The sequence below is a fragment of the Ylistrum balloti genome, unplaced genomic scaffold (genome assembly GCF_031769215.1).
Source record: "Ylistrum balloti isolate Yb309-2 unplaced genomic scaffold, AGI_CSIRO_Ybal_v1 Utg370528, whole genome shotgun sequence".
Classification (NCBI taxonomy): domain Eukaryota; kingdom Metazoa; phylum Mollusca; class Bivalvia; order Pectinida; family Pectinidae; genus Ylistrum; species Ylistrum balloti.
Genome location: NW_026782337.1, coordinates 77,170 through 90,507, shown reverse-complemented (window position 1 = coordinate 90,507; position 13,338 = coordinate 77,170). Strand labels below are relative to the sequence as shown.

Genomic DNA, 13,338 nt, shown 5'->3' with positions numbered 1-13,338 from the left:
GAGTGATGCAGAATTTGATTATTCATAATTAATCACATAAATTGCTTTATAACATACAGTCACAAACAGGGTGACAAACACTAAAATAAGACAACCTTAAGATATCTACATTTACAGTATACCTTTTTTTCATATACAAATTGCCCACTCTGAAGAAATCCCTACCTCCATAGTTTTGTGTTGGTCAATTCCAAGACTATGCATTAGGCGTAAAATCTGCTCGTTAAACTCGCCAATCTTCGCATTATACCCAATAATTGGACTAGGAGGTGACTGCAGCTTAGGTGGGCCGCCATCAGAGGTCATCCATTTGTGCTTCTTGATCTGACCAATGGTCAAGCGCTTGGAAGGATCAAGCACCAACATACGGCGAATGAGATTTTCACATTCTGAAAACAGCAGGGAAGTTGTGATAAGATTTTCTTTAATATCTATTACATTTTAGTTGATATAGTCTATAAAATTAGTAACTTGACAAAGTTAAGCAAATGATATATCTGAAAATGTCCCACTACAAAACAAACCAGAGTTATGTCCCTTACATGGGCAGGGCAAACGGCAATAAAAATGTTTATACCATGGCACATACCTGTTGACATAAAGAAGGGAATTCGGAACCGGCCCGACAAGACACGATCCCGCAACATCTGTAGATTATGGCCGTCAAATGGTAGTGCACCACATACTAACACGTACAGAACTACACCCAGACTCTGAAACAAAAATATATATGTTTACAAAATCTTCATTTTATACCATATAACATGTATTTAAATTCAAGTAGAAAATGTCTATGATACTCCCTCTCCTATACAAACCAGAATCTGATCACATGTACAACTTGATGTTATGATGATATGGTATAAGTAGGAATCAGATTATTGAAAGGTCCTCCAGATATAATGTTGGAGAATTGAACAGAGGAACAAGGGTAACACTCAATGTCCCCTTCCTTCCCTTCCCCTTCACAGGGAATGTCAGGGGCCGTAAAAACATCTTTATGTCAGCAAAGAAAACAATCAAAATTGTAGCAAAGACTACTGAGGTCACATGGTATGTATATATTTGTATAAGGTTGAAAAAAAGGTAATTTCAAATCAGAATATTATTCCCTGGCTATGATTGAAGGAGGATGTAGAGAATGATTTTATAAGGTACCCACCCATATATCAATCTGGGGACCCAAGTATTTCTTTCCTTCAAACACCTCTGGAGCAGCATAAGGAGGACTCCCACACCACGTGGCCAGGTGTTCACCCGTCTTGAAGTAATTACCAAAGCCAAAGTCGGCTATTTTTATATTCATATTGGCATCTAACAGCAGATTTTCAGCCTGAAACGATACAATGGGAAACACAAAATTTAAGAATCATTTTAATTGCTTCCTGAAGTTGTTACAACCACTCACGACATAATAAATCGGTCAAGAATAAAAACTTCAATAAAGAGTTGGCAAACATTTCATTTTCCTCACAAGTTGTACGCCTCAAATACATCTTTATGAAACCAAAATTTTTAACATTGTGAACCAATACAATTGTAATATCTTCAGAAAATGTTAAATCTGTTCCTAACATACTTTTATTATCTGTAGTTTTGACAAATATCTCATTTATGTTATTAACTCAGATGGATGTAGTATGCTGTCAAACCTGTCTGAAAGCCCACCTTTATACAAATTTCACCTTTCTATTAAGGTTGCTTTTTAGTTCCCTATTAATACAATTCATAGTAATTGAACCTCTGTATAAAGGCCACTTTTCTATGTTCTTCTGAGTGGCCTTTATAGACAGGTTTAACAGTATGGATTTACAGTTAAGATTCCTGACATATCATATTCTCTGTGACCTCATGACTATTTTCATAATCAGGTCAAAATTATGTATAGATAGTAATTCAGTCAAGAATCACCAGTCTGTGGGTGAAAATTCTCCAGTCTGTGGGTGAAAATTCACCAGTCTGTGGGTGAAAGTCATACTAACGTTATCGCTTTTTTGACAAATTTATACAAATTATATACAAATTGGTATGACTTATTCATACATATATCTTAATGTGTTTACACCAACATAACTGCAATAGATCTAACTCCAGTCAGGTTTAGATTTTTGAAACCAAACCAATCCTATGGTGGTGACCAACTTGTAGGAGATTTGTTATTTGTTAATCTTCCCCTACACTTTCAGCAGTAATCGCTTTCTTACTCATCTCTGATTCACATCAGGATTCCCTCCCACATCATACATCATACTCCTACAAAACATTCCTTTTCATATGACTTAGTGTAGAAAAACAGGGAAAAAATCAACTGAACGTTCATTTTGAGGATGTTTCCTGTTTATTGTGATAATTATCTCTTTTAAAAACAAAATTCTAAATTTTTTCTCCAAAGAATTGTGTATTATTTTGTTTTTGTTAACAAATTCAGCTTTATATTAAAAAAATTTTTGTATTAAAAAGCTCAAAGCAACCCAATCAATCCTACAAAGAAAACATGAGATAAGAAAGGTACATTTATATCCAAGTACATCACATAACCAGTCGTTAGATCCTGTCCTTTCTACCTACACCTACATAAAAACAAAGCACTCATTCTCATTACAACACGGACATGTAACTTTCATGGTTTATAGTGCTGTATTGGGGTCGATGAAGCCCTGAGGTATTTAGGAGGAGGGGCCTTAACATAGCCCAGATATATTTAGGAGAGAGGGGCTGTCATAGCCCTGGAGTACGTAGAATTGAGGTGCTGATGTAGCCCTGACATTTAGGAAGAAGGGAGGAAAGGCTGGCATAGCCTTGAGGTACCTAGAGTTGAGGGGGCTGATGTAGCCCTGTGGTATCTAGAATTGAAGGACTGACATAGCCCTGTGGTATTTAGAATTAAGGGGCTGACATTGCCCTGTGGTATTTGAACTCTCTATATATTAAACACTTAAGTATTTTAATGTAATTTATGACACCCACACCAACACAGTACAGTCACAGTAACATTAATTAAATACACATCTTAAAAATATTCATTTTATAATTCAGGAAAATTCAGAAAAAAGTCCGTCTACTACACAACAATAAAAATCAATCTTTTGCGTGTGATGTTGACGGTAATGCAAGCTCTAATGAAATTGTTCTCAGCCTGTTAACTCTATAATGTGGCTACAAATAGGTATAACAACTGTTACTAGGAAATGTTACCAGGGCAGGTGGGAAGGTAATAGGACCATTACTTATGTCACTGACCAATTCATCCTTACTTAGTGTTGGGGGCGACAGCTTTCTGTAATACCTGTAATGTTGTAACAGAGATGAAACACTGTATGGACTGAATCTCCAGTGTAACACATGTCAAAGCAAAGCAAGAAGACAAAAAGAATCCCGCATTGTGACAGACTACACATTTACGCTTGACATTTTCAAAAAATGAACAGATGTAAGTAAATTACTAACACTGAGCCATGGGGTTTTTGATCAACATCTAGATTTTGATATTTCCTTCGATTAATTTTTACTTTTCTCTCTCACCTTGTAGGTCTCAAAATTAAGGCCCTTAGCATCACTGACGAGTCCTTGAAGGACGAAACAGTTGTATGAAAGAGTGTAATAAGTTGTTTGACTTAACTATGTCTAATTCTAAATTTGATTTAAATGGAAGATAGAACACCAGTTTATCAGCATCTCTACCTAAACAGGTTTCAGCTAAAAAATGGCACCAATTATGGCCATCTTGGATTTCAGACTGACCCAAAAAGTAACCATAGAATCATATTTTGGTTAAATCTCATAGGTAGAAGTTTATTCATGGTGGACAAGACGGATGAAACACAAAATTACAATATCATAAAGGTTTTCGGCCATTCTGGACTCTTTGTATAAAAGTAAGAGAAATAACAAATATTCTAGTTATTAAATGTACTGTTTACATAATATTGATCCTGTCTATTATCTGTATCACCATTTTGTAGAATTTCTTACTTTTTTTAACAGAAGTAGAATCAGTGCAGTATATCATTATAATTGGGAAGGAAACATTATCTATACAATTAATTAATATCTGAGTTACAAAAATTTCAGTTCTTTACTCAATTTGTACAAAATAATTAGAAAAAGGTTTTAAATTCCATCGAAGAGGAACAAGAAGAATGTTAACTCCAGAACTGATACAGACAGGGAGTGTGAACCCTTTTGGTATTCATAAATGTATCAGATAAGTTATAAAGGTGAATTTGAACTTGGTAACACAGCTACAGGAGTGAAAAGATCACAGTGTTGTTGTAAAGTTCGAAGAACAAGAACTTCAAGGCTGCTACATGAATTAAGTATGTTATTTGCCTCCGCGTATGTACTGTCTGAACCTACAGTCAGACCTGTGTGTAATCTGTGCCCAGCCAAGCATGTCCTGGTGACGCGGTACAACATCAAATCACAAATAATGATATATGCAGAATTAATTATTGACACAGAGAGATGGATTTTATTAAATGTCCCAGCTGATAGACATACTGATATCAAAGTTACTAGTCACTGAGGTCACATTCAACATTACTAAAGGCCAACAATGTGACACATTCAGTATCATTAAAGGATAGGACTGTAATGTCAAATCTAGACAAGGTCATGTATTTTTTATTTGTGTACGTCATATTCAACCTAAAATTGAAGCACAAGGAGACTCATATTGTTATTAATTAGGTGGGCAGTAATTAGTGATATACAAACAGAGCATTAATATGTATGTTAGCACTGGATGACGCAAGACGTGGTCATAATACACCACCAGGGCCTTCGGTGACTGTATATATTTGGATTCAGCATCACATGGGCCCTCTCTGACGTAGGTGTCAACAATTTCACCTTGTGAAAAATAAGTAATTCTTTTTCACCAACAAGGATTCTGCGTATGCCTATTTCTATGTGATGTAAACAAACAGAAAACTTGCCTGTAAGTGACTAATAACCACAGCTCTAAACTGAATCATAAATATGTTTCATCTTGCACATTCTACCAAGTTATCTCCCTTGAAAATATAGTTTGTGTAGAGTAATGTCTCTTAAAAGTTATCTTCCTTATATAGTAATACTTCACATAAAGTCATCGCCCTTAATTTGTATACAGATCTCTTTCTGTAAATCAGATTCGATTAAGTTTGGTAGGAAGTCATTATCATGTTTCATTTTTTGAATTTTTTCTGAAAAGTAAAACAATAAAATACATCCCAGTACAGAGAAATGAACTATAAATTCATCTGACACAGTAAACAGTGTCAATAACACAACAACGCTGTGCAAAGTTTTAAAAATGTATTTTATACTATATTTTAAACACCTTCAAGGCAAGGAAAGTACCTCATCACTTAATCCCTAATCCTTGTATATTCTAGTCCCGCCTCCTACAGTACCTCTATAAGCTGTATACATAACAGCATGTACGTTTTTTGCTAACAATTCATTGTGTTGCTAATTTACGACAAAATTCTTGTCAGTGTTTTCAGTCAAAGTGCCAAAAGAATGCCACCAACTACATGAATGAACCTACCTCCTAGTACAGCAAATATACCTATACCTTACAATCTACCACCAACTTACTTCTAAAACAGCACAAAAAATAGTCTGAATACAAAATAATACTTTTTTATTTCCCCAATTTCACTATAATTTAAATTTTTATGGTATTTCTTTCAAGTCCAAATATTAAACAATATTATGACATTTGCTTTAAAAACAACCATGAAAAACATATGAAGCTTTAGACAACAGAAAGATGATTTTAATGAGATGTTGAAATTAAATATGTGATCTGGAAAGGATTGACCATTACAAACAGCAAATAACCAGAATGAAGCAAGTGTATCATTCATCTTAGAGATACCACATTCCAGTTACATCGTTTTCCTGCCCTGACTCTCCCACTCCTGTCACAATACTACACTACTCACAATACAGTACTCGCAGATTAGATATGCTTCACATAAACAACCAGTCTTGCCACCAGTATGACATTTGCATTCAGAATTCTTCACTAATTGCACTCAGGAATTCCCTCTTGTAACTTTTACATTGTTTCTATCACTGACCTTTTTGTACTAAAGAAAATCAGTACTAAAGGTTTTCTGAGGACCTTGAACAGCCCATTATTTCTGTGCCAGTTAGCCCCAGTTGTGGTGTGGGATATCAAGGTCAATTGAAACTGAAATTTCTTTCTTACTTTGGGTTTTGCCTGTTTCTGCTAATGAGTTAAGAAAAGATGGAAGTGTCATGGTAATTACCAAAGAGCCTGAAAGACAACGGTCATTGTAACAGGAGACGTTGATCTATAGCGTAACTACAGTATGGAATGCCCACCTCCATGTATTGTTACTGACTGCTTTCCCAAACATGGAAAGTTTAATGACAGGCCTATCTATTTAATCACCAGACCTGCATGTCATTGATTGAAAATAATCATTTGCAAAAACAAAGAAAAATCAAGATACAAGGTAATGTTTCTGAAAATTAACGTATAAAATGAACAGAGTGCTGTAGGTTATTTTTCTTCCTCACATGACTTAGTGTAAAGACAGGAGATTCTGTCAACGTATTCTCCTTTTTTTTCTCCAGAATAAGTAAATTATATCACTAAGAGTTTATATTGTTTTTCTCTCTAAGCCTTTTGTTATATACCTGATGCAGTAAGAATTCTGATGATGATATCTTTAAGATTATTCATTAGCAGTATATTATTTTGTTTACAAATGAACTAAAACTGGGGATTTAGACTTAACGACCTTCAGAAGAGGTGTCGACAGGAAATTCATACCGTCCGTGACATCCTAACCCTGTCTGCAGGAAGTCAGACCCACTGTGGACGTCAAAGTACATACAGGTTTTGTCACATACATCTTGTTGGGATCTGTGCATATACAAGTCTCAAGCTGTTTGACCAAAGTACACTATAAAAATTGACATAATTTCAGCCAACATACTTTATATAAACACGTAAACACACCTAGCTGATGTAATCAGTGCATTTAAAACTCGATAAATATCTCTTCCATTTCATCAATAAAACCTTACCTCCAAAAGCACACTCTGTTTTGATAATTAGCTGGAATGTCTTCAACTTGCGTAAACAAATTCCAATAATTTCCAACTTGAAGAGATCTAGGCATGAAAAATCATGCAAAAAAACAAAAACAAAAAGTTCTGGCAAACATTCAGCTCATCTGAATCCCTAACTTGAGTGTATTGTTCCAAAGCATTGAGTCTCACCATTATTAATATTTCATCTCAATCCTCCACTTCAGAATTGTTCTATACTTTATCCTGTCAAACAAGATGCTCTGATTTGGAAAATTAATACACTTGAAGGCATATTGCCACAAAGTTCCTAAAAAAAATAAAAAAAGAAGTTCTTAACCAAACCTTTTTGATACAAAAGTTATTGATATTCCTTCAATCAGGAAAGTACTTAAACAAAAAGAAACATTATGATGAACTGTATTTCATAAACAAAGCTTACATAGTACCAAATGTTATTTTCAAAGTCCTTAAAAATCTTCCACTTAATTAAGAAAGCAAACAAGTATAAACAAACCATACTGAAAACACTTTGATGTTTATATATATTTCCAGGGTTGTATAATAAATTTCCGGAGAAAACAGGCATCATTCTTGATCCAAAACCTCCTATCTACAACTCATCCACAACATCCTATCCAAACTCGAAGTTCATCCTGATCCACAACCCTGAGTCAATCCTGATCCACAACTTCCTATCCACAACTGCGAGTCAATCCTGATCCCCAACCCTGAGTCAATCCTGATCCACAACCCTGAGTCCATCCTGATCCACAACTTCCTATCAACAACTGCGAGTAAATCCTGATCCAAAACCTCCTATCCACAACCCTGAGTCAATCCTAATCCACAACCTCCTATCCATGGCTCTGAACAAGTTTATACTAACTACAGACGGCCTATTGTAGCTTCCATATCACCTCAAGTTTGTAAAAGAGCCTAAACAAGCTGACAATGAACTAAAATATCTATCATCCTACACAAAATTTTGAGCTTCTTCCTTCAGACTGAAATAATAGGGAAAAAAACTTCTTTCATGTATAAGCTTACAGATTTATAAAAGAAGCTTTCCGCTTTCCTATTCTTCTGCAGAAGTAGCTTGTTAAGTTACACAATGAAGGTCACGATAAAGCAGTCACCACAGAAGGTGTTAAAAAAAGCTGACTGAAAGAGAATAAGTGTGTTAGCTATGTGAGGATTTGATAGCCAAAGGAGATAATTACATTGTAAGGTTTGCTTATTCACCAAAGCGAAAGCTAAGCCGGTACTGATGGAAAAACCATCCTACAAATTGGTTTTATTTAACATGAAGCAGTGATTGACAATGTTATGAGGGCCTATGTGTGTTTATGACCTCCAAGCTCAGCCATTGACGTAAGCTTCAACCTTTGACCTTTACCTAAAGAGCTGTAACATGAGGCCCCAATGGGAGATCTCTCGATTTAGATCATAAAATGTCAATATATTATGTCTACTCCAAAGAAATCACAGAAATTTCACTATACACTACAAATAGATTGCTTTATGGTTTTTTTTCCATCTGCTCCCAAACGAACAAGTAATAGTTAGCATATCTGTGAGGCAAACTTGTGTAGATGCATAAAAATCTGTTTCAAAGAGAGACATAAAGGTGTGTTTGCTTTTTACCTAATAGTGTGCTATTTGTATTTTTGCTGAGAAATCTTGGCCAGATTTATTGATTTTTTGGATGACGTACGTTTTGATGTTATGTTTTTATACAGTATTAATTAAGTGGAGTTTGCATGTGTATCAATTAAGCATGTGTCCGTCTCTGATATGATGTGTATACAATTGCATGTTTTCTGATCCTCCTTATGTGATTAGTGTCTTTCTAGTACCATGTAAACAAACACTGGCCTTCACCTGCTGTTTTCACAGATGTTCAAAAACAGGTTTTTATTTATGAAAAACATTCACTTTAAGGAATGGTACACAGGAAGAATTATCGCCTGTAAAGTAAAATCTTTCAAAACCAAGTGAGAATTTGTAGGTGTTCTAGTTAGCTTAGCCTTGCCTCTGTCAATGCGACATTTAAACAGATTTTGTATTTATGTTCATTCATTTAGAGAGGGCCTGATGAACTTGTTCAACAATTATTTTTTAACTCTATCCATAAACATCCTGTAAGCAAATCCAGCTGGGTTGTTTCCTTTGTAACTATTACTGATATGTATTTTACGTGATCATTGTCCTGTGACTTGGCCATCTAGTGCTGTATACAATATCCTTAAAATCACACTGGATTTCAATATCATGATGGCCACTTTAAACAATCAACACCATTCATGACTCTGTATCAAACATTTTTTCTAATTAATCTGTCAGAAGATTTTTTAACATCTGTTCCTGAGAAACATTGCGTAAATATCATTATTCTTCAAAATTCTTCATTGAACAACACTTAAATCTGTAAAGGTTGTCTGACAAACCTGCCCCCTTGGGAGCCTACATTGTAGTTAGGTCCCTACATATGCTCATGCAGTGATATTTCATTATAAAGTGGCAGATTTTACAGCAGGCAATATAATCCTCCACTAGAATACACTGGCTATATTGTCTTCATATCAATGTCCAGTCAGAAAATACTGTACTTATTCTATAATAAGCCGAGGGAGCCAGCACACTACTCTCATAGTCTATTACAAATAAGGAAATAGACTTATTGCACAATACTTTAGCATTTGTTTACTGAACAGCAAATGGTAAAGGTGGGCTTATTGACACACATGGGTCTAGTACTACCAGACAAATCTCGTGTGTCTTATTTTCATGTTTTATATTTATACTGCCATTGTTTTATCAAATTTGAGTTTAAAATTCTGTTGACATTTTGGTATTGTTAAGTGTTTTCTTATGAAAAAGTAAAAAAAAAAAAAATGGAAACTAGTTTTTTTTAATTTCATCCCCTATAATTCTGTATTTTAATTTGATGAATATCTCCACTAAATTGGCAGACAACACAACCATATAGATGTTCTGTCAAATACCAGCATCAAAACCAAAGACACATTTCCACTTTTTCCTTTATTCAATTTTTATTTTATCACTTATTTGATATAGGGATTGAACAGAGTTTTTATTGCATTTATGGTGGTATGAATGCAATAGGATACAGGCATATTCTATGTAGCTCGTTATAATTTATACAGGCTTATGTAAATGTATCATTTTAAATGACATTTTCTTCTGCATTTCTGACAAATAATTGCAGACAATAACAGGAAAAATCAGAGAATTTTGAAAAACAACATGTTGACAGTAGAGCAGGTGATGAAGCTGGAGCCAATTTACCATTAATATGGAAACAGGTTTTTTTTTTTATTCCTGGTCATGCAAACATTTCTGGCATGAAGCAGCAACCTAGCACCAGTTCCTGCCAGGAACTAAAATAAAGCAAGGCAATGACGTCAGTACACATTCAATGCCATTACTTTCACTCCGACACCTGGCCAGACTTAACACAAGATCCTTTACACGTAGTCAATGCCAGTACAGGTGTGAAAGTCACTGATCCCGATTAATTTACATACAGGTAAAAGTAGTAAACAGAATGGTATGTTGGTCAGCTACAACACCAAGGTCATTTTATCAGTACACAATCTACATTTTTCCTGAAAGAAGTCTCCCTGATTTGATTTCATCATTACTACACAGACATCCAACAGGTTACATAATCAATTTACTACAGTGTTACTATTTTACAAATTATCTTTCTCCAGACAGGAACTTTAACAGAGTTCCTCATTCTGTAACACTTGAGCAAAGATTTAAATTAAGCTGTGATATTTATTTATGATATAACGTTTAGTATGATCTAATAGGAAATGATCATGTATGATCCTAAGTTAACAGAAAAGTTAGTCATTAAGTGTTTTTCACTGTTCAAATGAACCTTGCACATTAACTTCACATACCAGGAAAGAAGACAGAATCATTTTTAACACCGAAAGCAAAAAGGCGGAGTACATGAGATCTCCTTACCAGATGAACAAGTTTCCTAACAGTGCCACCCACACAATTTCTTTTTTGAAGGAAGAGATGACTGGAATACACCCTCAGACGAATATTTATCAGTAAAATTTAACAAGTTGATAGATTTTGACATACCAGGTTTCCTTTCACCAATAATTTACTATGAAAACTTGAATTCTCTGAAATTATTGTGCAAATAGTAAAAGGCATAGACACTTAATCACAAGCAAACATTCCAAACTTTTCTTCTGAAATATCAAAATTCTGCTTCTAGATACTAAAGTACATTGCACTTCCATATTCTACATCATCAACTGTTAAGTTAGGAAAGGATTTACTATTTTCCAGTAGCTGAAAAGACAAGGAAAAGTTGACAAGACTTAAGTGTCTTTCATTTGTGTGTAGTTGCAGGGCAGTGACCGACGGAAAGCAACACTGTGCCTTACTGAGCTATGTCAGTACCAGGCACAGCATCCGACGAAATCCTTCAAAAGTTAAACACGTCTGAATAACATCTTTAGAGGGGGCTCCTTGTAATTAGTTTTCGACCTAGTGACATTTGTCTGATGTTGATGGAGTGTGCTGCAGGCCCTGTGACCTCACCATCACAGGCCACTCCAGGTGTGGATGTGGCTGCAGAAGCCACAGAAAGTCACTTCAGTAATAGTGAGTTTGACCCAGTGGCATTTCCAATCTGGACACTAGCAGGGTGAATACATGACAACTGTCACACATAGTTATGTGTACAAATACATCAGAACATGCCAAACTAATTACAACATTTCTCTAGGTTAATTCTATAGAAGACAAAATTGTGTATGTTTTCTTTCATTCAAATTCCTTTCACTATATATACATCTTTTTTCATAAAGCTGTTTTAATATATTACTGTACTCCGAACATACTAGACAAAGTCGACCTTTGTTATACTGTTTTGCGGTATTCAGGAAAAAACTCAGATTTTCACAAATGGTTTTGTCATCAGAAATCTGACCCACATCACCAGGCATCACGATCTAAACTTCATTACAAGTCAATGTTATTCAACTGTGTATAACTCTACAGATAAAAAGGTCGCGGTTATGAAGCATTGCAAGAGCGTCATCATTAAGAGAGGTATTCTTATGTATTATCGACTTTTACATTTCTTCACAGGAAACTGTTAAAAGTCTGTCTGGCTGAACAGAGAGAACATCAATGAAATGAAATGGCTTGAATCTTGTGTAATAACATTATAGCCATTTCCATAAGGACAAAGCCTCTTTTTTGAGGAAATGTAGGCAAAAGTCCTACAGATCAAACAATATTTCTTACTAAAGAATGCACCTGACTGACACTTACACAATGACTGACATTTATATGTCGCACTCTTATGAATTAATCGCAGTTTTGAATGTATCTATGTAAATTATACATTATATAAATATGCTTGGATTTCAAACACTTTCAAGATCATGTACCTTGACCTGAAAAAGAGCATCTGAAGTCTGGTGATGACAAACGTTCTCTCTCTATAAGCTACATTTTCTGCTGAGGGAGTCTTAGAAAGAACTTTGTAAACCATTATTCTCTATTCTGCTATATATATATATATATATGCCCATTTTATGATATCAATTAAAATCCGATCTCCAATTGTGAATTATGATATGATAAAATGTTCTTTTATATAATTGTCAAATAATTCAGTATCTTTAAATAGTTGAATCCTGAACATCAAACAGTATATAAATGCTGTGTTCCTCATTGGTTATCATGGTTTTAAACAATATATAATTTATAAAGTATTTCACTTCTGTTTCCGACAGACTCAAATACTGGTTTATATATCCCTAAATGATTTTGGTCTTTCAATCCTTACTTACACGCCTTTATTTGCGAAAGTTCTGTGATCTCACTATCTAGTCTGATTAAGCTTTAGGATGACTTTGAATTTTTGCTCTACACTAACTGTTTTGTCTGCACTCCATAGTGGTGCATGTTTTTTTATGTATGTTCTTCCACACGGAATCAGAGGCTGCAGAGATAGATTGGTTTTACTAGATTTACCTTCAGATCTCTGTGGACGACATGATGGTTATGACAGTATTCCACGGCAAGTATAATCTGCCAAAACTTCTTGCGTGCCTCTTGTTCCGTCATGCGTCCGTGTCTGGCTATGTAATCTACAAAGAGATGAACAATTTGTTGCTTATGATCACGGGCAAAAAATTTGCAAAAATTTCTTAAAATAACATCACAAAAATATGTATTAATTTGTGCAAGATGTCCAGATTAACGACACCCTCCATT

At 34.8% G+C, this 13,338-nt stretch overlaps 1 protein-coding gene across 1 annotated transcript in view; it reads right to left on the bottom strand.

Annotated features, from left to right (window-relative positions):
* LOC132555926 (serine/threonine-protein kinase SIK2-like) overlaps positions 1–13,338 on the bottom strand; it is a 37,793-nt gene that overhangs the window by 3,318 nt on the left and 21,137 nt on the right. Inside the window, exons 4-7 of the mRNA XM_060220303.1 lie at positions 13,096–13,211; positions 1,163–1,333; positions 590–713; positions 166–389 (exon numbers count right to left, since the gene is read on the bottom strand). Of these exons, the coding sequence (XP_060076286.1) occupies positions 166–389; positions 590–713; positions 1,163–1,333; positions 13,096–13,211 (635 nt within the window). The remainder of the gene's footprint in view (positions 1–165; positions 390–589; positions 714–1,162; positions 1,334–13,095; positions 13,212–13,338) is intronic.